The sequence below is a fragment of the Meleagris gallopavo genome, chromosome 6 (genome assembly GCF_905368555.1).
Source record: "Meleagris gallopavo chromosome 6, MGAL_WU_HG_1.1, whole genome shotgun sequence".
NCBI lineage: Eukaryota > Metazoa > Chordata > Aves > Galliformes > Phasianidae > Meleagris > Meleagris gallopavo.
In genome coordinates, this window is record NC_139409.1 from 20,148,186 (window position 1) to 20,170,818 (window position 22,633).

General features: G+C 40.6%; 1 protein-coding gene across 1 annotated transcript in view; it reads left to right on the forward strand.

Moving 5' to 3' along the window:
• Positions 1–1,160: 1,160 nt before the first annotated feature.
• ITGA8 (integrin subunit alpha 8) overlaps positions 1,161–22,633 on the forward strand; it is a 102,179-nt gene continuing 80,706 nt past the window's right edge. Inside the window, exons 1-7 of the mRNA XM_085227351.1 lie at positions 1,161–1,582; positions 1,716–1,840; positions 11,871–11,971; positions 14,603–14,726; positions 16,986–17,047; positions 18,067–18,112; positions 19,056–19,181. Coding sequence (XP_085083477.1) covers positions 1,413–1,582; positions 1,716–1,840; positions 11,871–11,971; positions 14,603–14,726; positions 16,986–17,047; positions 18,067–18,112; positions 19,056–19,181 — 754 coding nt within the window. The 5' untranslated portion in view covers positions 1,161–1,412. The remainder of the gene's footprint in view (positions 1,583–1,715; positions 1,841–11,870; positions 11,972–14,602; positions 14,727–16,985; positions 17,048–18,066; positions 18,113–19,055; positions 19,182–22,633) is intronic.

A 22,633-nucleotide genomic window follows, 5' to 3' on the forward strand; every position in this document is an offset into this window, starting at 1 on the left:
TGGACAGTGGGATCAAGGGCACCATCGGGAATTTTGCGGATGACTCCACACTGTGCAGTGCGGTCATGAGAGAAGAAAGGAACACCATCCAGAGGAACCTGAACAGGCTTGAGAGGTAGGCCCCTCCAGCCTCATGAAGTTCAACAAGTCCAAGCACAAGTTGCCGCATCTGAGCTGGGGCAATCCCAAGGACTTCTGGTGGATGAGAAATTGGATGTGAGTCAGCAGTACACACTTGCATCGCAGAAAGTGAATTATGTCCTGGGTTTCTTCAAAAGAAGTGTGGCCAGTCATGAGAGGGAGGTGCTTCTCACTGTCCTGCTGCACCTCTGCATACACCATCTGGAGCACTCTAGACAGCTCTGGAGCCCCCAGCACAAGAAAGATGTGGAAATGTTGGAGTGAGTCCAGGGGAAGCCATGAGGTTGCTCAGAGGGCTGGAGCACTCTCCTATTAAGAAAGGCTGATGGAACTTGGGCTATTCAGCCTCTAGAAGAGAAGGCTCTGGGGAGATCCCACTGCAGCCTTTCAATATTTAAAAGGAGCCTGTAAGAAAGACAGACTTTTGACTATTGATGGCAGAAGGGATAATGGTTTAAAAGAGGGAAGATTTAGGTTAGATGTTAGGTGAAAATTCTTTACTCAGGATGATGAGGCACTAGTACTGCTGTCTGGAGAATCTCTGGGTGCCCAGGCCTGGAGGTGCTCAAGGATGTGGCCCTGGGCAGCCTGATTTAGTGAGCACAGAGGTGGGACTGGCGATGTTTGACATCCCTTCCAAACCAAATGGTTCTATGATTCTACTATCCTATGGTAACATGAGCCGTTCTGGTATACTAATATGTTCTGAAGAGTGGAGTTGGGTTTACATCTGCCATGTGGTAAGAGATCTGGGCTTTTTGCACTTTTTTTTTTTTTTTTTTTAATATGAATGCCCACATTGGCAGTTGCATAACAGCCTGATGAAGGTCTGTTTTTTTTTTTTCCCATGTATTCAAGCTGCCTAAAAGGCACTGTTCAATTATCAGACCCTTCAGTTCTAACTCCATACCCTACTGGAAGTGGTGGGACGTTCATGTGGAAACCATCAGGCTTAGCTCCGCCACGGAGTGGCTGCGCACGCAAAGCGACGGCTGGGCAGAGCTAAGGGGGAAAGTTAAGAGAGCATCGCGGGCCGCAACGCCGCCGTGCAGACGCCGAACTGCTCCGACGAGGCACCGAAGCACGGCCTCACCTCCAGCTCTCCCTCTCTTGCTCTTTACGGGCCGCCAGGGGGCGCCGGAGCGCGGCTCTCCGCGCGGCGCGGCGGGGTGAGCGGGGCCGAGCCGCCCTCCAGCCGCCCGCCCCGCCGCAGGCAGCTCAGCGCTGCACCGCTCCAGCGCTGCTCCCGGCCGAGGCGAGCCGCGCAGGGGATGAGGATGCCGCGCCGGCAGCCGCCGCGCCCGCTGCTCCTCCTGTCAGCCCTGCTATGGGCGCCGGCGTCGGCCTTCAACCTGGACGAGGAGAAGCTGACGGTGTACAGCGGGCCGCCCGGCAGCTACTTCGGGTACTCGGTGGACTTCTACATCCCCGACCCCAGCACGTGAGTGCCGGTGCTGGCGGCGGGCGGGCTGCGGGGGCGAATCCCGGGGCGGGGGCGGCGGGGTGACAGCCCCCGGCCCCGCGTCGGCGCCGAGCCCCCCGCTCCGCCGGTGATTCGCGAGCGTGCTCCGCAGGGTCAGCGTCCTGGTGGGAGCTCCCCGAGCCAACACCACGCAGCCGGACATCGTGGAAGGAGGAGCGGTGTACCACTGCGGCTGGCCGGCCGCGCGCTGCAGGCAGATCCCCTTCGATAACACCAGTAAGTGCTCTGCGGGGCAGGGTGCGGGCATCGCGCGGCCGCTCAGACCGCTGCTCGCGTCGGCAGCGTGTGGCTGGGACGGATGGAGCGACCCGGGAACCGCTGCTTGCTCAGCTCCTCGCAGACAGCGAGGGTTCTCCTCTAGAGCGGCTCGAGCTGGATGCGGGCTGGTTTAGGCTCGGTGTGGGTAGATCGTAGCCACTTCCAGAAACCCAAGACAGATGTTTCTTATTTAATTAGGGAGAACACACGTTTTAAGCAAGTCAGGCTGTTTATGTTTTCTGTTGTCTCTTTGTAAGTCTTGAAAATAATTTAAGCTGAGCATTCCCAGGGACATAAAAATGGATTGGTTTCATTTAGGCAAAGTTTGACAGTTTAGCTGTTAAACAAAAGTTATGATTCTTTAGATTATATTTAATCTTAGCGCTTATGGTGCACTTAAATGCCATACACTAGAGCCTTTTTCTAAGAGCACAAATTAAATTAGAAGAGCTTAAGTGCAGCAAGTAAATACAGTTCTTCACCCGTTCCACCCCCAGCCAGCCACATGTCCCAGGGCTCTGTTCGTCACTACAAACCCCACTCAAGACTCCCCTCACGTCTGGACATTCTTCTAACACACTCAGGGCTCCTGCTCTGGATGCAGTATTTGATGTGCATGTGGCTACTTGGGTGTGTAATATGATGTAGATCATAACTTACGAGTAAATGGGAATGTATGGACATAGAATGCCTTCCATATCTTTATTGTAATATTAATAAAATTAGTAGAGCAAATATTCCTTTTTTTTCCATCTAATGGGTAGATAGTTCATGTACCAGAAGATGAATATATTATCTACACAAATTACTTGTAGATTTGAATAGAAAACTTTCAGAACAAGTGAAAATCCCATTGCTTTTTAAAGGGGAGTTTTGAAAAACGAATGAAAATCTGATGATGAAAAGCAGAATGACATCTGGCTTTCCTGTGGGAAACTCCAGAAAAGTTCATTGAAGAGGCTTAGGGCAACTCCATACTCTTATTTGCAGATGTTGTATTTGAATAGAGACACTAGCAGTTTGAGTTAGCATCACAGAATCATAGGATGATTAGAGTTGGAAAGGACCCTTAAAGGTCATCTAGTCCAGCTCCCCAAGAACAGCTACATGGCTTTGTGCTGTCCCACATGATTGAGAGGGTAGAGACCTCAGCATCTCCAAAGCGTTGTTCCCTCAGGCTACGTGAGGCATTTTGTATCCTCTGGATAGACACCTGACTTTTTCATCTTCCTTAGTGCCTTAACCAGAAGACAACCCTTTCTGCAAAAGCAACAACTCCAACTAATTGTTAAAAGACTGAGCATTCAGCTCTAGGTTTTTAACTTCACAGATGAGTGCTTCAAGCCTCATAGTTTTGGAAGGATGTGGTGAAGGTTTTCTCAAACAGGAAAGATACATAGGATGCTTCAAGGCTGGAAAGTCTCATTTTGATATATTTTTTTTACAGTTTCCTTGTTTAAGTACTGTTTTCTTGAATCTAACCAAACAGTGTCAGGTCTTTCAGTTAGATTCACCAGGCATAGCAAAATAAATAAAACTTCTGAATCACTGACAGCATTTTTAATTAACATCAGAAGTAAAAATTGAGGAGAGCTGGAAAGAAAGGGCAAGTGTAATGTAACACTTAAAAGGCAGCATGAACCATTAAAAAAGAACCAATTAAATCAGTATCGTTCACCACAAGAGTTCAATAGAGGACTTCTAAAGAATTTGTTAAAGAAAAGTAGGTTTGTGCAATTTATAGCCCAATGTAGATACATGAAATTTCTGCAGTCACAGAAACTGTGAAATTTCTACTATAACCAAAAAATTCAAGAGATCAACAAATGCAGATGGTTGAAAACTACTAAATTAATATCACAACTCAAATATGAGCATGAAGGTTTTTGATGTTTTCTATTTCTGAGGGCTGGACACAAAAATGTAGGAGTTCTCTGCGAAGTTATGCTTTGCAGGGAGCATTCAATGCATTTGGATGTTATTTGGACTTTTTCCTGCCAACAGCAGCCATCTGACTTCAGAAACAGAAATGTTCGTTGGATGAATGAGGACACTTCTACCAAAAACGTAATAGTCTTTTTGATTGCATCAGGGCTGGAATTACCTCACAAGCAGAGCATCTCTGCTGCTGACTGCAGGCGTTTGAGTGTGCAGTCATTGCAAGTCATCCTGTGATGTCACAGGGCCAATGTTTGGCTGGTGGAAACAAGTCTGTAAGTGGGCACTTAACTAATGAAACTCATATGTAATTGTATGGATTATTTCACAGTTTCCAGAAGGAAAATGGACCTAATTTCAAGGTTTCTATCATTTGCAAATGTGTTGATATATTTTGTCCTAGAGCTATTAATATCCTGTTCCTCCTAAATTAAAGAAGTGATGGCAATGACTAATTTTCTGCAGTGACTTCAGTCAAGTTTCCAGCCATTTCCTAGTATCAAGGCTTTACAGGTGTGGGGTTGCTTTGTACTAATTTATATTTTTCCCTTTTTTTACTGATTCCAAGATGTTTATTGAATGAATGTATATATCACTTTAGACAGAGGAAAGATTTTTCTTTCAGAGAGTGATTTGAGGGAACTGAGTGGTTAATAGACACGTCTGTGGAAAACTGAGGCTACCTTAGGTTAATACTAGGATGGTAAGCACTGAGACAGGATGGATTATATAGTCTGTAATGTTTCAACTTTTTAAGCTCTGTACCATAGAGCCATGAAGGGAGAATAGAGGTGTGAAGCCCCGCTGGACCTCCATCCCAACACTGGTGTAAGACAACTTCAGGTTCTGCCCGTGGAGTGGAGATCTGACACTGCAGGAGCTGCACTCAGTCACTGGCAAGGTGCCCCCAGCCTCACTGTCACCACTCTGGAGACTAAACTTTATGTTTTGTCTCCTGTAGACCTTAAACGACAAGAGACAAATCTCTGCGGCTTGTGAACTTCTCTTACTCCTTTTTATCTCAGAAACTAAGACTGCATGAGGAATTAGGCAGTGTTGGATGCTAATGTATACCTAACAGGAACGCACAATATGTAGTCAATTATCCATGAAAGGTATGCATACATTTTTAACACTTTGTCATTACTTCATAGTGCTGTGTTCTAGCAGTCAAATACAAACAAGGTTTCCTACTGCTAGCACTAATACTCAAGACTATTCCTGAAATCATCTCTGAGGCACCATTGGTATGGTAGGATGTGCGAGATGGTCTGAGTGCTATGAACAGCTGCTTGTGCTAATGTGGATGCGTTTGTGGACTAAATTACTCTGATGAGAAGATGGCAGTCTTAGCAGAGGTTCAAGACCATCTGCAGCTCATGCCTGAACTGATATTGTTCTACTGGGAATTCTCCCAGAGTGTCACTAATCTCCTCAGGTCACTGTATTTGTTCTTCAGGGTATTCAGTCCAGACATTTCCAAAGCACTGAGGGTGTCTACTTGCAAACTTACGTCAGTAATTAGTCCTCTTGATGTAATAGATTGTTTCTGCCAGGGAGCAGAGGAAGAAGGAAGATGAAATTTTGACATGTATTGGGAATTGAGTCCATCCATCCATATGCAAGTCACGTAGCAGGGCATTGCCGTATAAGTGGACCAGTGATGTGGCCTGCAGCCAAGAAGGGGCTTTAACAGAAACTGTGTTTCTTCCTGCTGATGCAGCACTGACTCTGCAGTTCCTCAAAGCTCCTGAAACCTCGGTGCTGGAGCCAAGGCTGGGAGGAAGCTGAAAGCACTGCCCCTTAGAACACAGCTGGTGCTTTAACTAATTTCTTTGCAGCAAGGGACTGACGTAAAATATAATGGAAGGGCTTTTAGTATTTCCTTACTCCAGGAAATACGGACTGGAGGGCAGGGACTCTTCCTTGTTTCTCTGCTCCATAAAACTGTCTTATTACACTGCAATGGAAGGCAGAGATACTCTTTGAAACTTGATGAGAGGACAGGGGAACAAGCATCAGGATTATAATGAGGAGATATTATCTGGATTTCCTCTCCTATCTACACTGAGCTAACTTCTCCTTTTCAGTTTCACCATTATGAAAAGTTTTACCATAACCATTTTTGCTTAGCACTGAGGTACAACTCCAACGTCCTCGTGTTTAATCTGGATGCTTTTCCTTAAGGCTGCCAGAAGAGGTAGCAGGAGAGCAATATGAAAAAAGCTCTCTCTGATTAACTGGGGAACTTCTAAAGTACTCAAAGCATCTTGCAGCCAGGAGCGAACTTTAATGCCACCTGAAGTACACTGTTGCATTTGAGAGCTGATAAAAAAACTCATACTTCATATTTCAGGAACTCATTTTAAGGGTTATTTTCAATGGTAGTATTAAACAAACTGGAACAAATTCTCATGTTTTAAATTAGCTCCAAGGGCAGAATTTTAAACACTTGCCATAAGTCTCCAGGGCTCACTACAGTGCTGCCTTTACTGTCAGTCATCTTCACCAGTTTTAGAAAAATAAGTTATATTTTCTAAACTAACAGGAGAGAATTTGGACAGACTCTGAAGAAGAACAGGTAAGGGGAATGTAGGTCAGTCACAGCCAAATGTGCAGTTGATTAAAATCGTGAGCTAATTTGGCCAGCCGTTGAGCTGATGGTAACAGAACCCAGGTACTGTAGAAGGAAAGGATGTATTATGGGACTCATGAGATTTAGTTACATGAGGAAATCATTGACTGTAAAGTTGGTAAGATTTTGAGGAGAACTTAGAATCCTGTTGTTAAAGAAACTTTACATCTCAAGAGAAAACGCTGAGGGAGAATTTTGTTGCAGTTTTAAATGCTGACACATTTCAGTGGATATGCCAGAAAGACCTTATCTTGGAGCCTCATGGTTCACTTGTAGCATTCTGATTTATAATGGACCCTTGTCAATTTATTTTATAAATCTCAGCATTATCTAAAGAAGGGAAAAAACACTTAGCTGTGTTAGTTCATGCTCTGAAGTCTTGATTTGTTTTTTATCAGATTGTACTCAGGCAAAAAATCCTGTTGGATTTGATCTTTTTTTTTTTTTTCTTGCTTCATGGAATGAAAGTCTAAATAAAGCTCCTTAGATACGATCTATCAAATTAAAATAACTCACATGAGCAGAATCTAAGGCATGATACAAAACCAGAAATAAAATAGATGTTTGCAGAATCAGATAAATATAAAAACAGAGACAGCTCTCCTCGTCGTGTAGGGATTTTTCATGTCCTTACTGTCTCAAAACACTGTGGAGTCTTTTTTCCATAGCGATAACATTTAAGGCAACTTGCTTGTCTTTGGTCTATGAATTGTATTCTGCCTCACTGCTAAAGACATCATTTCAATGGCCCTGTGGCTATTACTGTGGTTAGCAATGGGTGCTATCATTTGAATTTTTAATGATGATTGTATGGAAACTACTGAGTCAGGGCCTGAACCACTGATTGATCACCTGAGGCAAGTGCTGAGGCAGCCATGGGAGCACAGCTGAAGGCAGTTCAGCTGTGTGACCAGAAGGGGTGGAGCCTGGCTGCACCTCTCCTAGACCCCATTTAAGGGCTAACTGCCACTGGGGAAGGATCTCTTCCTCTGTACAGTCTTTCCTGTGAACCTACATCTTTGGATATAGGTGGGCATTCCTTCCCTATTTGTTTCTTTTCCCATTTTCATCACAATCGTCTTTCTAGCTGTAACACCAACTGTAATGATGATGATATCAAAAGAAATCACTGTCATATCCTCTTCTCCCTTGATTCTAGAATATGGGATCTTCTGTGCCTGTACAAACTTCTTTCTCTCTCTTCCTTCCTGCAAGACATGACCCCATCAGTGCAGCAGGGCTTCAGAATTCAAAGATGAAGTAGGTTGCTTGGAGCCTTGTGTAGCCACGTTCTGCCAAAGGATGGAGATGTGACAGCTTCTCTGAGTAAACTGTTGTAGTAGCTCGTGGCTCTTAAATCCTTCTTTGCTTTTTCCTTCAGCTGTAAGTCTTGTACAGGTATCTCAAAACTGTACATAGTATTCCACATGCTCTCTTCTTGTGAGAGAAATGTTTGCGTTCCTTGACCTATGCATATTCATATAAATATTTGCTATGTTTATACGCTTTTATTGAAAAATTACATAGATTGAGCTGACTCTTCAGCTTCACTCCACGTGTATACATGAATATATGTCATATATGTATATATTAGGTTTTATGTTTCATATATTTATTTATGAATGTGGCTATCTTAAATACATTCATGTATGAAAATTGATATTGAAAAGGGATTTGCCATCCTGGCTGCAGTCTGAGTAGGCACAGGTTAGTCAACAGAGCCTTCAGCAGGCACCTGTTGAGTATTTGTCTGTGTTTACTCATTCCAGTACATACATGCATTATTTTCACACAAGAGTGAAAATAATACTTTTCAAAGTTTCTCATGTGTGAGAACTGACCTGAGAGAGTTAGACATCTATCATATGCCTGGATTAGATTTTCCTTTTGTTTATTTGAGTATTTTCTAATTACAGAGGATGCTGACTTTTTACTTTTAGTTTTCAATAACTAAGTGAAATGCAGTGAGCCACTATCAGTGTCTGCAAATATGTATTTCTCCTTAATTTCTAATTAATTATTTTCTAGTATCTGATTAATACAAAAAAGAAATATTTACGAGAGCAGTGCTTTGGTGCTTGTTAGGAGAGTTTATAATGTGCTTGCTTAGTGGCTGAGAGGAGACCAAGGTGCCAAATTTAGGCATGTGCAAATGATGGATTAGCATTTACACTTATTCTGGGTTCAGGCTTCAGTTCCTGGAAATGAATCTCTGTACTGTTGTTCTTACATAGGTTTGCTTTTTTTCCGTCTGGATTCAATTTTTTTCCACTTGCCCAGATACTATAGGGGCCTCCTTCCCTTTGGTAGCCCCAGGTAGCTCAAGTCCAAAACAGTAGAGAAAGGAACACCGATTTTGAGAACTGTGTTTTACTGTCTGCAGTACTGCTCCTTAAGCTGGTCTACAAGGTAACACCAGAGTATAGGAGCTTTGGCTCCTGCAGCAGAAAATGAGATTATTTAGGGTTGCTGAAATGTTGTTTAACTTTGTCTTTGCACCTAAATCTAAATACAGACATTACTGCTCTTGCATACTCTTGGTTGTCTGGTCCTTAGCCTGCAGTACTTCTTAGCCAGTGCAACTGAGAGTGACTCCAGAGCTGTCTTTTAAGCCTAGTCTGCGAGTCATCCAGACTGCTGACCATCTGGAACAGCTCCTGGGTTGGCTCTGAGGTGATCCAGCTGGGGCTCAGGCACTGCTGGCCAGCACTGCACACTGATCAGAGCGCCATGTGCCTGGCCCAGCTGCTGCTTGTGGCCAAGCTCTCCTTGTGTTGGCATCACGTATCAGGATAGAAGATAGACTACTGTTGGTTCTTAAGGGGGCCAGACATGTTCCTCCCGAAGAGATGATGACATCTGTGTGCAACCAGACTGCAAGCCAAGTTTTTGTTGATCGCAGAAGTATAGCTATAGAGACAGCGTGCAGGCCTCAGGCCCTCATCAATAACACCAAGAGAGAAATTGTAATGTCTTATAGTGGTATTGTCAAAATACAGACGTGTTATTTTTTGAAGCACTTAGCACTATTCTGAGGGATGCCAAAGACAGAAATAGCTTCATTGTTTTCTGAAAACCAGAGTGTGATCTATCTGACAAACAAGTAGCTTTTATGTGAGCCTAGCTGCTCCAAGCCTGTCATCCTTGGCTCTCTGTAGTCAGATAAAAATGCACAGGTTCTTTTTAGGCCATGGTTCATCTGGCCTTCCCAGATGTGTGTTTTCGGATGAAAACTGTGCAGCAGATCATGCCATGAAGGTGTACATGGTGACTGGCTTAGGGCATTGATGAGTATCCTTGCTCAGACCTTGCTGTCTAATTCAGTGCAGACAGAGCACAGTAGTAGCAGTCCATATGTAGTCACATAGGCTAATTGTGCTTGTAGCTTCATTTTGATAAAGACAGGGAAGCAAATTTTTTTAAAAACAATCTGAAATACTGTTTGTTTCTTATATATAGACTAAACTGTATTTTAAAGCACAATGTCAGGAAGTGGGCAGGTGATTTCATAGCTCCAGTGAGAGTCCTGAACAAATGTGATTAAAAAATTTCTGTGACAAGATGTTTATCTGGGGTCGGGGGGGAGAAGCTACCTGTTTACTAATTTGAGTGTGCAATATTTTGCTAATTATTTTATAACAAAAATCCCACACTACGTGATGAGGGGCTCGTAGTACACCTTATGCCACTAAAGAGGACTACAGTTCTTGCAGATTTACTGGTAAATTCTGTCATGATTTTTATAAATTCCATGAACAGTTGTCCCAGTTTTAAAACATTATCTTTTCTCAAATTTGAGTATATTTTGCCAGTAGGCAATCAAGGTCTTTTTAAGATTGGAACTGGTTGTGAGGGTCCTCACTGGGAAAAGTAATGAAAAGTGGTCTCGCCAAAAGCCAGGTGAAAGCAGGCAGCTCCTACAACACAGTGTCAAAGTTGCTGGTTGCCATGCTCTTCAAGTTTAGATCTAAAGTAAGTGAAATTAATTTTAAAAGTCAGTAGTTCTGGGGTTATTTAAAGTTATTCTTTTTGAATTTTAAAGATCTAAATATTGCTGAAATTTGTCTCTCTCCTATGAGTGCTTTGAGCATGGATTTCCTTATTAGCTTCTGCAGTTTCATGGTACTGGAACAATTATTTCTATGAGGGGAGGCACTTTCTCAGACTTTTCAAACTTGTACAGATCCCTTCTCATTTGACTTTCTTGTTTGCTATTAAAAAAAATACAGCAGTGAGATCTCCCTTTTCTCCAAAAAAGGGTTTTTTAAATGTTTATATCTGTAGCATTTGTGAGGTTATCACAGGCTGAGGTAACCAGTGACCCAACACCCATGAAAAGGATTCAGATATCTGTGCCAACTGGCCAAATAGCAGAAGTGTTGGCTTTTTAAGAGAGACAGTTATATCAGCTGCATTTTCCCTCTGTTTGTAAAAGATACATATAAATCTAAACAATGTAATAACATTACTTTTCCTGTGTTCTAAGGTAGACAGTATATGATTTTATTTTCACTTAGAGAGAATAAAAATAATTGATTCTTGTGCAGTCCTTCCTGATAGGATCCAGAAACAAACAGAAGGGAATGCAGGGGAAAGGAGTAATGTCCTGCTTATGTATAAATTGAGAAGTTCATTAGGAATGACTGGTAAGGGAAGAGAATAGCTCATGAACATATGGGAAATCAGTTCACTTTGGAGAACTAAGGGTGAAAGGAAGGGATGTCTGCTTTTTATTAAAACCTGAAATGCATTATAATTGGCTTGAGTCTATGCCCAGATGGCTTCTCTTATGCTGACATCTGCAAGAGTGTATATAAAGCAACATTAGGAAGCTGTCTCTTGTGACAGTATGTACACATGTAATTCTGTTAAAAACGAAGTCCTTTGCTGTCTGTCGTGTTGGGTCTTGAATATGCATGCTGAGAAATTTCATTTGCTTGACAAAAACAAATTGCAGAACATGGACTTTTTTACCAGAATTTCTACTGCCTATGAGAAGTTCTTAGGGATTTTTCTCATTTTTGTATATTTCTGTTCATCAATCATAAATTCCAGGACAACTTTCCTTTCCTTCTGTCTTTCTTTCTCTCTTTCTTTTCTTTCCTTCTTTGAGCAGAAGGAAGGGGGGGGGAGAGGATGCAGAATATGAACTTTCATCTTATGTTGGTTTTCTGAACTTTAACTATAATTATTTTAAATTTTCATATATGAATTTCACATGTAAAAATGAGTCATTTTCCTCTGACCAATGAGAAGCTTAAATGTTAGTAGAACACTCCTATATTAAACTGATAGGATGATGACAGTAAATATGATATAATTAATATATCTCTTGGTCTGTTCGCTTGTATCTGTAATTCACAGGGTAATACTTCTTAGAATAAGTTGTCAACTTAATTCTCCTTTCTTTGTCAGACAACAGGAAAATTAAGGTCAATGGCACCAGGGAACCAATTGAGTTTAAGACCAATCAGTGGTTTGGGGCAACAGTCAAAGCTCATAAAGAAAAAGTTGTGGTAAGTCTTATGTATTTGGTATTAATTTGGAGATAATGTTTATCTTTTCTCAAACATGTATCTTTAATAGCTCTCTGTGTATAGGTGGAAGAAGAAAGTCTATGACTATGCATAATTTATAAAGCAGATTATGTATATAACTTGAAAAATCAGTCTGTAAAATCAGGTTGAACTGGTAACTTGAGGATATTGCTGCCATGTCAAAACAGGAGAATGCCATATTAGCTATGGAAGTGCATGATAATTTTTTTAAAGCAAATAATGGACATAATTTTGAGACACGGTAATTATATGAAAGCTATATGCTTAAAAATGTTTTAAATTATGAAGCTTTATGAAGGATGCTAAATGTAGAATGTAGAGGAATCCAAGAATCTTTTGATTAAGATCAGTAAGTAAGAGCACTGACCTATTTTGTCATGTTTAAATTGTTTCAAACATTTGTGCCATTGGGTATAACAGCTGTGAAAAAATAAGGATATAAAAGCTCCAAGTCAGGATTGCTTTTCAAGTGCAGTGTCTGTATTCCAGTTTTGCTGAGCATTTTCTCTGCTGGTAGAGGAGCCTGGCATGGAGCAAGCAGTCCTATTGCTTAGTAAGGCAGTGGTGATGTTGCTTACACCCAGACTTTTTCTGTTTGCAGTTTACTGTAGTTTACACTGGGAATGCTGCTGAAATCATTTTGTTTTGAAGAAATTGTTTGATAATGTTATAATTTTTACAACTGCAGAGCAGTAACTTGTGTATTGAGATTTGCTTAGAACTTCCAATTCTTAGTTAAAAAGTAGTTACAAGGGAAGAAATATCTAAAGAAAGTGCTTTCCCTTAAATAGTATGCCTTCGGGTTAATCTGGAGAAGGATTTTGACATAAAACAGCTAATGAATAAAGCATCACTCTGTTCTGTTACAGAGCTAGCATGTACTGTTAACTCCCTGTCACTTGTGTCAGTGTTATCACAGCTCTCAGACTTTGTGTTCCATGCCTTCATGTACCATTCTTTTATACGTGCACTTTCCATTTAAAAGCTAATTACACAAAGGAAGTATTTGTAAGAATGTCATCTTTCTAAATTGTCGATGTGAAAGCCATAGAAGCAGCTGAAGATTTTTCCTTCTGTGTACTCTACTGAAAGTAGTTCACAAACCGAAACAGAGTACTACTTAGTTACCATTTGTTAAATCTTTATCACATGAGCAGAAAACCTCATCATGGTATTGGCACTAACCAATTGTTGTTTTGCTTCTCATAACTCGTCTCAGGATAAAGTTTGAACAGAAAAGCTAGATGTTTTTCTTCTTTGTCTACAGTGCTTAAAAGGGGGAGAAAAATAAATTGTTATCAAGGTGGCAGAAGCTTTTCTGTTTTTTAAGCTAAAAATCCAATCATAAACTGCCTTATATCAACACTTATGTTTATATATGATTCTTCACTCCATTTTGCTTAATGCTACAAAACGTGCCTCTGCTTCATAGGATGCATAATTCCTCTTTGCTGCACTCCGGTTTTGCTCTCTGTTTTACTCTGTAAGCTGTCCTAGACAGGGGCATGTCTTAGAGTCCCTGGCCCTCACCCAGTGTTCCAGAAGCTCAGACTGTTCCAGTAAGCTCTAAGTGAGGCATTGGTTCATCCAGCTGGAACTGATTGCAGAAGTAAGGCCAATACAGTAATGTAAATAACAATGCCTCGCCAGAGGGCTTCTCATTGCAAAAGAGAGACGGGAGAGTTTGGTTGTATCTTACAGAGGCAAGGCTGTAGGGAGAGGTGGTATCTCCACCCCACCACCCCTGCCACTGAAAAACTTTAGGGCACAGGAACTCCTAAAAGAGTGAATTGCGCACCTGACAGCTTTTAATTTTTGCTTTTACAAGTACATAAGTTATTTTCAAAAGATTCTCTTTCTACACAACTACTATATCTTTTATCCTTAGACTGTCATATTTGTAACATCACCACTGGAACACTGGAAGATGAAATACTAGTTTGCTAACCAAACTAAGTTAGCAAAAAAAGCTTTCGCTGAAGAACTGTCAAATGCATTACAGCTATACTGCCTCTGTAGAGGTGGCAATTCTGGTTGTTGTCTTTTTTTTTTTTAATTAGGAAGCAGGAGTTCATAAGACAGCAGACAGTCTGATGGCTGTGACAGGCAATGTGACACAACACTCTGACAGATCTCCTTCTGTTCAGAAGAGGAAAATCAAATAAATTCTGCTGTAGCGATCATTACCTTAAGACGTATCAGGACAGAATAGGGATTTCTTCAGCCAAATATATGTAATGCACAGCTTAATCTAAGGGACTGATTCCTGTGCAGTGAACAGTTATAAAGCAAGCATACTACTTGTGAAGCATGCTTAGGGGTTATTTGTAACATACACTTAAATATGAGTTGTAGTCCGATTTTAATCTGCTAAGTGCTTAAACAAAAGAACAGACTCTATTTTTTAAGTTATAATGTTAATCCAAGAAGCAGAGGAACTACATTTTCTTTCATCGGTACGTTATGATCATTCCTGCATGAATGATACAATACCAGAGGGAATCTTTGTAAGCTGTTTTTTTAAAAAGTGCATTTGTCAAGTACATTAGTTTAAGAAAGGTACATGTGATGTGGTTTCTGTTTTGGTAGGCCTGTGCTCCCTTATATCATTGGAGGACTCTTAAAGACAGCCCAGAGAAGGACCCTGTTGGCACCTGCTATGTAGCAATTCAGAACTTCAGTGCCGATGCTGAATACTCACCTTGTCGCAACAGTAGGTATTAATAGAAATCAGCTTGTGCTGGAGGAATTAATGCTGCACTCAGTGTTTTCTTGCTTTCAATTTTTGTGCAATCTTGTTTGAATGAAAGTTACTGTGTGTTGTTATTGCACTGGATGAGGCTTGAAAAGAAATCAGTGTTAAATTGTGTGATTGAAATTGGAAGCTTTATTGTATAATTGAAAGAGGAGAAATTAAGGAAATTAATCTCATGCAGTTATAGTGATGCAATGTAATTCGTCCAACTTAAATGGCTTTAAAATGTAGCAAACAGATCTAGATAAGAACCAGACAGCATTTTAAAACAATTACTCATGCCCATACTGAGTATAAATCTCTCATCACAGGATCACCATCAGAAGACCAGACCCCACACAGAAACATGCAGGCCTCTATCACCATTCATACCAGTATCACCCACAATAGTTCATTTATGAAGGGCTTCCAGCATGGAAGAAATCTATACACATTATCACTGCTGTTCACTCCTTTCCCTGTGCTGTTCTGAGTATGTACGCCTCCACCCCATCGTAGTAGCAGTCTATGGGCCTTTCTTCTTGAGGAATAGAAAAAAAATAGTGCTTGTATGTTTAGAATCAAGCTCTGTTACCTAGAAGTCTACAGTAAATTCCACACGTCAGATGAAATCAGTTGTTCATCCTTTTTGGCATTCTATGTCTAGACAAGTATACTGATTTTTTTTTTAATACTCTCACTACCTCAGTGCTCCAAATGATTTAAATCAATAAGAGGTATCTAGAGACTTATGTGGGCTAGGCATGTGGCAGTTTCTGCACTCACAGATCGGAAAACTGTTTGTTCAGTAACATTCCTGAAGGTACTGTGTGCATGATACGACGGGCATACCTATCCTTGCCTTGGGAAACCCCCAAAGCAGAGCTACAGTGCTGCTCAAGTTAGTGAAGACAGGGTGCTCTTTCAAGATGTGAGTGTTAGCCGATAGCAGAAGTCGGTATGTCACTTCTTGTCATGATACCCATTGAACAGAGAGCCTGCTATTGCCAGGTGCACATGAACTAATTTCAAAATACATCTTATGACTGTTCCTCTACTGGATATTGTGCTTCTACTATCAATTCTTTTGTGTATTATTTTGCCAAGAAAGTACTAGGCATGATACAGGAAAAGTAGATAAACAACTTCATGTAATTAAAAGATCTCTTTCCTGTGAAGATCTATATTCAGCATCATATAATGTAGCTGGATTTTCCTGACATCTGGCAGATGCATGATAATGTAGCCCAGTAATGTTTTCTGTGGTCTACCAGAAAGCCTGAATGCATAAGTGAACTGAAGTAAAGCTCTAAGCTGAATTGTGCTGCCAAGTGTTTCTTTCATCTGCTAGTCCTTATCTCTGAATGGACAGATACAGGAAGCAGCTGAAGCTGTAAAAGAAATGGTGCCCACAAGATCTACTTCCAGTATTTCTGATGTCTTACTGGACCTGTGCCAGAAGCTGATGCCATTTGGAGAGGAATTTCAAGTGGTCATTGGCATCGGTTTCCCATCCTGCAGACTTCCAGCACTCCAGTGCTTGTAGGGAAGCTCTAAAATGGGTGTTAACACACTTTGTGCAATTATGAAAGAATTTAGACATAAAAATGGACAGAAATGGGGAAGATGTTCTTGCATTAACAAACATACATCCAGAATAATATTATGCTTAAGTCTCAGGAGCAAAATTGTATCAATTACAGGGGTGAACCTTGTGAAGAACATGTGTACCCTTCCTTTGCTGTGGTACAGGTAACTGAGATGTTGTTTAAATGTTGACCCATGCTGACCCATCATCCACCATGTCAACATTTTTTGAGTACACCTTAGAAAATTCTTATTTTTGTATTTATGGAAGAGCAGGTTGTGGTGACCATTCTAGGTTTTCTTGTTATTTTGTTTACTTTTCTGTCTCCAGAGGAAAAAAAAAACCTCAAATTGAGTCCTTGGTAGTTTTAATAAGGGTCTTTTCTGGACAATGAGAGGTTGAAGTCCCTAGTAACTCGTCCAAGTTTTCAAAACCTTTGTGAAGGGACTGCATGTTCAATGTCCTGCAGAAGACCTTGGTTTGCTTTGCTTCTTTAAAACAAACAAACAAAAAAAGAAAAACAACCTTCTTCCTTCTTTCCTCATATTTTAATAGTTTTGTTTTTGCAGCCATACAGTTCTAGGGGTGTGTATGCTGTCTTCTGCATGCAGTATGAAATCAGTAAAACGCTTCTACTTTCATAATTGCAGGCAATGCAGATCCTGAAGGACAAGGCTTTTGTCAAGCAGGTTTCAGTTTAGATTTTTACAAGGTAAGATTGTGCCACTGAAATACTGAATAGATACTGAAATGTGTATCTAGTATATCCCCCATAACCACACACTGTCCCAGTAATCAAAAGTTTATGCTCATGCTGTTGCATATGGAAGGTTTTGCAAAGTTATTGCAAGTTTTTCTGCTTTGTAAGCTTCAAAGTTTCTGGTTTCAGAAAAAAAAATAAAAGATGAAAAAAGTATTACTATCAACACCTGTTCATCTGTTAACTGCTCTCTAATTTGGCTCTTCTAAGTCTATATTAATAGTCAACTAAGCCAAATATTGTATGTGATTCTGTCTCAGTGTTTCACACTTCCATTGCTTTCCAGAGGCCTAACTTTCAGGAAATAATGGGCAGGAACCACAGTCTTTTTTTGAAGCCAAACTGGATTATATAATGATGCTTTTGGAGCCAGACTAATGATTAAGACTGTTCTCCCATGGAGGTGGTAGAGGAAATGCTGAAGTGAAATAGCTAGTTGTTCTTACATGCCAAGACAGTCCAATAAAAATATTGTGGGACAAAGAGTATACTTTGCAGCTATTGTTATTATCTGCACCAGGAGCCTACATGTCTTTCACATCACTGGAGTTGCTTTCAATGTTATGGAACAACACTGTTATTCACACTGTTAATATTCAAGTACTAAAGACCTCATTGTAGAATATACAGAGCTGTATTTCTCTGTAAAGCATTGCTGTTGCTTCATTGAATGTGAAGGCACTCTCTTATGCTGAATTTATTTTGGTACAGATAATCAGAAATTTTTAGGATGCCTTGTTGGTACTGAAAAAATACTGGTTTGAATTCAAATGAAGATATGTTAGGCAATGTTAACTTTATTTAACCATGGTTTTTTCTGAACATCCATGTACATGCATCCTTTCCTTGAATAGGGTTGTTCTCCCTTGTCATTATTCTGAGATTCTTTTGATCATTTATATTGTTTTTCCATGCATGCTTCATTTTGTGTTCTTTTGTTGTGTAATTTTATTCAATTATGCTTTTTGTAGAATGGAGACCTCATAGTAGGCGGGCCTGGTAGTTTTTATTGGCAAGGTATGTTCATCTGGCTAGTTAACTTGATCTAAGAAATGAAACACAAAGTACTGTGGAAAATGTGGTTCTTGATTTCCAGTATTTTCTCAATTTAAGATAACCAGTCTCTGGTCTATTTTCAATAAATACAAATCAGAGGAATTCTTTAATACACCACTGAGCATAAGGAGAAGTCAGAGGAAATTCAGACTGTAGGCTGTATAGAGAGAAGTAGAAATAACAATGTTTATGTTGATCTTTTAGTACACTTGCAGTTTAATTAATAAGCCATTTTCCTAGAAATACTCTTATTTTTAAAATAGCTGATCATTGTAACGTGATATTTTCAATGTTTTGTTCCTGAACATAACCTTTTATTGCTATCTGCATATATCTTTAGAGTATTTATGGCATCACTGTAGTTTTCCAGATGTAGCTTCTCATGTAGATGAAACCTGAAGTAATTTTGGAAAAGGAAAAAAAGGATGTCTTTGCTTTAACTGTTTTTGATGTTTGCGACATAGCTGATTCCCAGATTCTGCCTACCAACTTCCCTTGTCAGCTTAATCTGTGGTGTTTTTTTTCATTGCCATTAAAAAAGGAAGATCTGGTTGAGTATGACTGTAGGGAATGTACGGCTTTGAATTTTTTGTAAGAAGTTACTTCCATTTGTCTATTATGTCTGTACTACGCAGCTTCAAAAGGTTGCTGTTCTGAAGAAGCTGTGGCTCAAAAAGCTTGGCTTGGGTTTGATTCAGCACTGTTAAATGAATCTGGAGTTGTTTATGTGATGGTTCAAAAGAGAATCGATGCCTTGTATTGATTTATGTGTAGTCATGAGATTAATGAGAGAAGTAAGACTGAGAGAACATGTGCTATACTCTTAGTTTCTCTTTTGTTCTACTAGCTCTATTTTGTGGCTGTCTTTTGTCTCCCTTTCATTTATGAAGCTGTTTAAATCCAGGTCAGGTAATCACTGCAAGCATTGCGGATATCATTGCAAATTATTCCTTCAAGGATATTCTGAGGAAACTGGCACGAGAGAAGCAAACAGGAGTTGCACCACCTACATATGATGACAACTATATGGGTAAGCTAAGCTCTGTTTCAATTAGCACTGTGTCCTAAAAGCATGGGACTTATATAAATAAGAAAACAGTTGTGAATTTGAACACGTAATGTTCAAATACCATTGGACAGCAGCAGCGGTAGTAGTTTGCTGGTTACTTCAATGAGATGAAGAACATTCTTCAAGTTATGCATAACACATTTTGAAAGTTGAGATCTTAAATATCTCATTAAGGTTTTTATTATTTTAAAGAATGATTTGAATTTAAAGTTATTGCTCGCTTCAGTTGTAACTTTTAAATAATAGAAGTCTGAATTCATTATGTACTATTAGTATTAAAAAAAAAAAGGGCCCTTTTGTACCTTTTCCCTCCACAAAGAGTTTTCTTGGATCACGTATCTCTGCATGGAAGACAGATTGTTCCTCACATAATTATAAAAAAAGATGCAGTGGAATTAAAAAGCAAAGACACATCTTCTCATCTCTGCCCATATATTTGAAATTAGTCACTGATACAACCCAAAAGCCTTTACTTTGTCAGTATCAATTATCATACTGATTTACTAAAACCTCAGGAGGTACTTGACTGTATCTTTGGAAATCTGTCTTCCATGTAGTGCTAAAACAGGATACTTGTGCTGTGGTGGGAATACTGAGTTTGAACCATGGACCAGGATTGAGCACCTGGTGGGAAGGCAGGGCCAACAGAGGGAGAGGAGCTCAGGTATATGCAATGCAGCTGAGTGACTGGAAGGGATGCAGCCAGGATCCACCCCTTCCCAGAACTCATTTAAGGGTTGGTGGTGGAAGCAAGGATATCTTGCTGAAGATCCCTGTGTACCTGAGGCCTTCCAAGGGTAGGCAGCTTTTGTCCTTTGTTTCTGTGTCCATGGCTACTGTATTTGGGCTTATCCTCACTTGCTGTAGCCTGGAACTTTGCTAGCCTGTTATTATTGCTGTGCTTTCCATTGCCTTATAGCTTTATGCATGGTGAGCTAGCCAGATACTTGTTTAAGATAGATTATCTAAAAATAAAATAAAAGAATAGTGCATTGGATGGTCACTGGGATTCCTAATACACTGAAAGAGGAACTCCTGGGAGAAACCCTGAGATTCCTGGGTTCACCATGGCTGAGTGCTGCTTGGGTTATTGAAGAATGGGAACTACATGGAGTAGTGGTCTATTATTAAATCCCCTTTGAAAGTGGCTGATTTTTTTTTTTTTTGAGTAAATTAGAACAAACTTTTTTGGCAAATGAGGAAAGAGTAGTAGCAGTGTCTGCTGTAGCGTGGCCTCTGCTAGTAACCATTAACGTGCATCCTTCATCTGAGGAAGGATTGAAAGATGAAAACTAACTTTTAAAAACCTGCATTAGGCAATTGGAAAATAAAATTACATCTCTGAAAGGGCAAACTGCCTTACCTTCAAATGGCATTTCCCCTCTGAAATTAAGATCTATATCCTTAAAAGGGGAAAAGGACTTGGATCAGAAGGATTCATCAATCGAGGCTGCATCTAAGAGTAAAAAGAAAGCCAAGCAGACTAAAATCCAACTAGAGGATCTGGGAACCTCAGATCATCTTGAAATAAAGCCAGTAATAACTCAAAAAAAATGAAGAAAGTCTAAAAGAGCCCAGCAGGGTTGTCACCTAAGGAGTGGTCCCCTGCTCACTCCACACTACATATAACAGTGCACCCATACACAGCCACTGAACTCATGGATCTGTTTCAATGGCTTAAGCCAGCTTGGCTCATGAGACTATGGGATATGGGGTCCAAAAGTGTGGTAATTGATGGACCCAGAATTTCTAAACTTACATCCATTTCCACACATCTGGCCCTCAGACTGTATGCAACTGTGATATATAATTAAGGAAACCATTTGCTAATTCAGTGGGTAATGACAGCATGCATAATCATGTGGCCAAACAAAAGTGATGTACTGATAAAAACTGGTCTTTAGACTTCAATGGAAGAACGTCAAAATTGGGAATGAAGGAGGCAATTTATGATGTTTTTAAAGTCCAGACCTGTTTAAGTTTTTGGCAGCGATGAGGGACTTCATATTACAACAGTCTCCTACTATCAGTATGGCACACTAGTGTCCACACTGAGCACTTTGGTGGCCTCAGGGGTCACTATCCAGCAAGCTGCCCAAGTGGTGGCTGACCTAGGGGAGACAGCACCTTCTGATCAGGTTCAATATATGAATGCTGGAAAAGACAGAGGTTCTCCCCGTAACAAAAACTAGGAAACAGGCCCTGTGAACTTACCAATTGGGTTTCATATGGGTATCCTGGAAACAAATATTTAATGACTTGATCTGGGCTGGGGTTCAATTTGCAAAACTTGGTCGCCAACCCAATTGTGTTCTTGAAAAAGTACCCATGAGAAAGTGGAACCTGGAAAATTTTCTAGTTCCCAACAAACGGGAAAAGCCTCCTTAGATGACTCAAGCCACTATGCCTGAGCCACCTGAGGAAAAAGAATTGGCGATTGCAGTTACTTGTGTGACAGGGGATGCCAGACACCTTGCACCTAGGGCCCCCAGATGAGACCAGAAGCCCTATGTCAAACTGACTATTTTTTGGTCTTGAAAGAACATGCAGTGAGTTATGGCATTAGTTGACATAGGTGCAGAAATGCCAATTATTTATGCTGATCTGAGCAAATTCCAGGGAGTTGGAGTGATGACTGGTGGCTATGGGGGACAGACCATCCCTGTAACCCAGACGTGGTTGAAGTTGAGGGTTGGGCATCTCCCTCCCTGTGAGTATAAGGTGTCTATTGCCCCAGTCCCAGAGTATATACTGGACATATGTATACAATGGGGTCTGTCTCTCCAGATGACCATAGAAGAGTTCAGACTGAGAGAGAGATGCACTAGTATCCAGGCAGTGCAGATGATATTAAGAGAGGCAGTGTGAAACTTGAGTGTATTTGTCTACCAGATCTGTGCTGGTTTACTAATGCTAAACAGTATAAACTCCTGGGAGGGCAAGAGGAAATCTCCGGAGTGGTGCAGGTTCTAGAAAAAGTAGAGTCATAAAACATGCATCTAGCCCATATAATTCCTACATATGCCCAGTACAAAAGCTAGATGGCACATGGAGATTGACAGTGGATTACAGAGTTAAATAAGGTCATGCTGCTCATTCATGCAGCAGTACCCAATATTGCCTCCCAGATGGACACATTGAGTAGGGGGACAGAAACCTACCATTGTGTTCTAGACTTGGCAAATGCTTTCTTCAGTATTTCCGTTCATGAATAATTGCAAGACTAGTTTGTATTTGTGTGGGGAGGCAGGCAGTGGAGACCTTTCAGGTCCTGCTGGAAGGGTACATGCATTCACCAACATATTGTTGAAACTTAGTGGCACTTGACCTAACAGATTGGAAATAATCCTAATATCAAACTGTGCCACTATATTGATGATCTCATGTTGACATCTGACTCACTAGAAGCATTA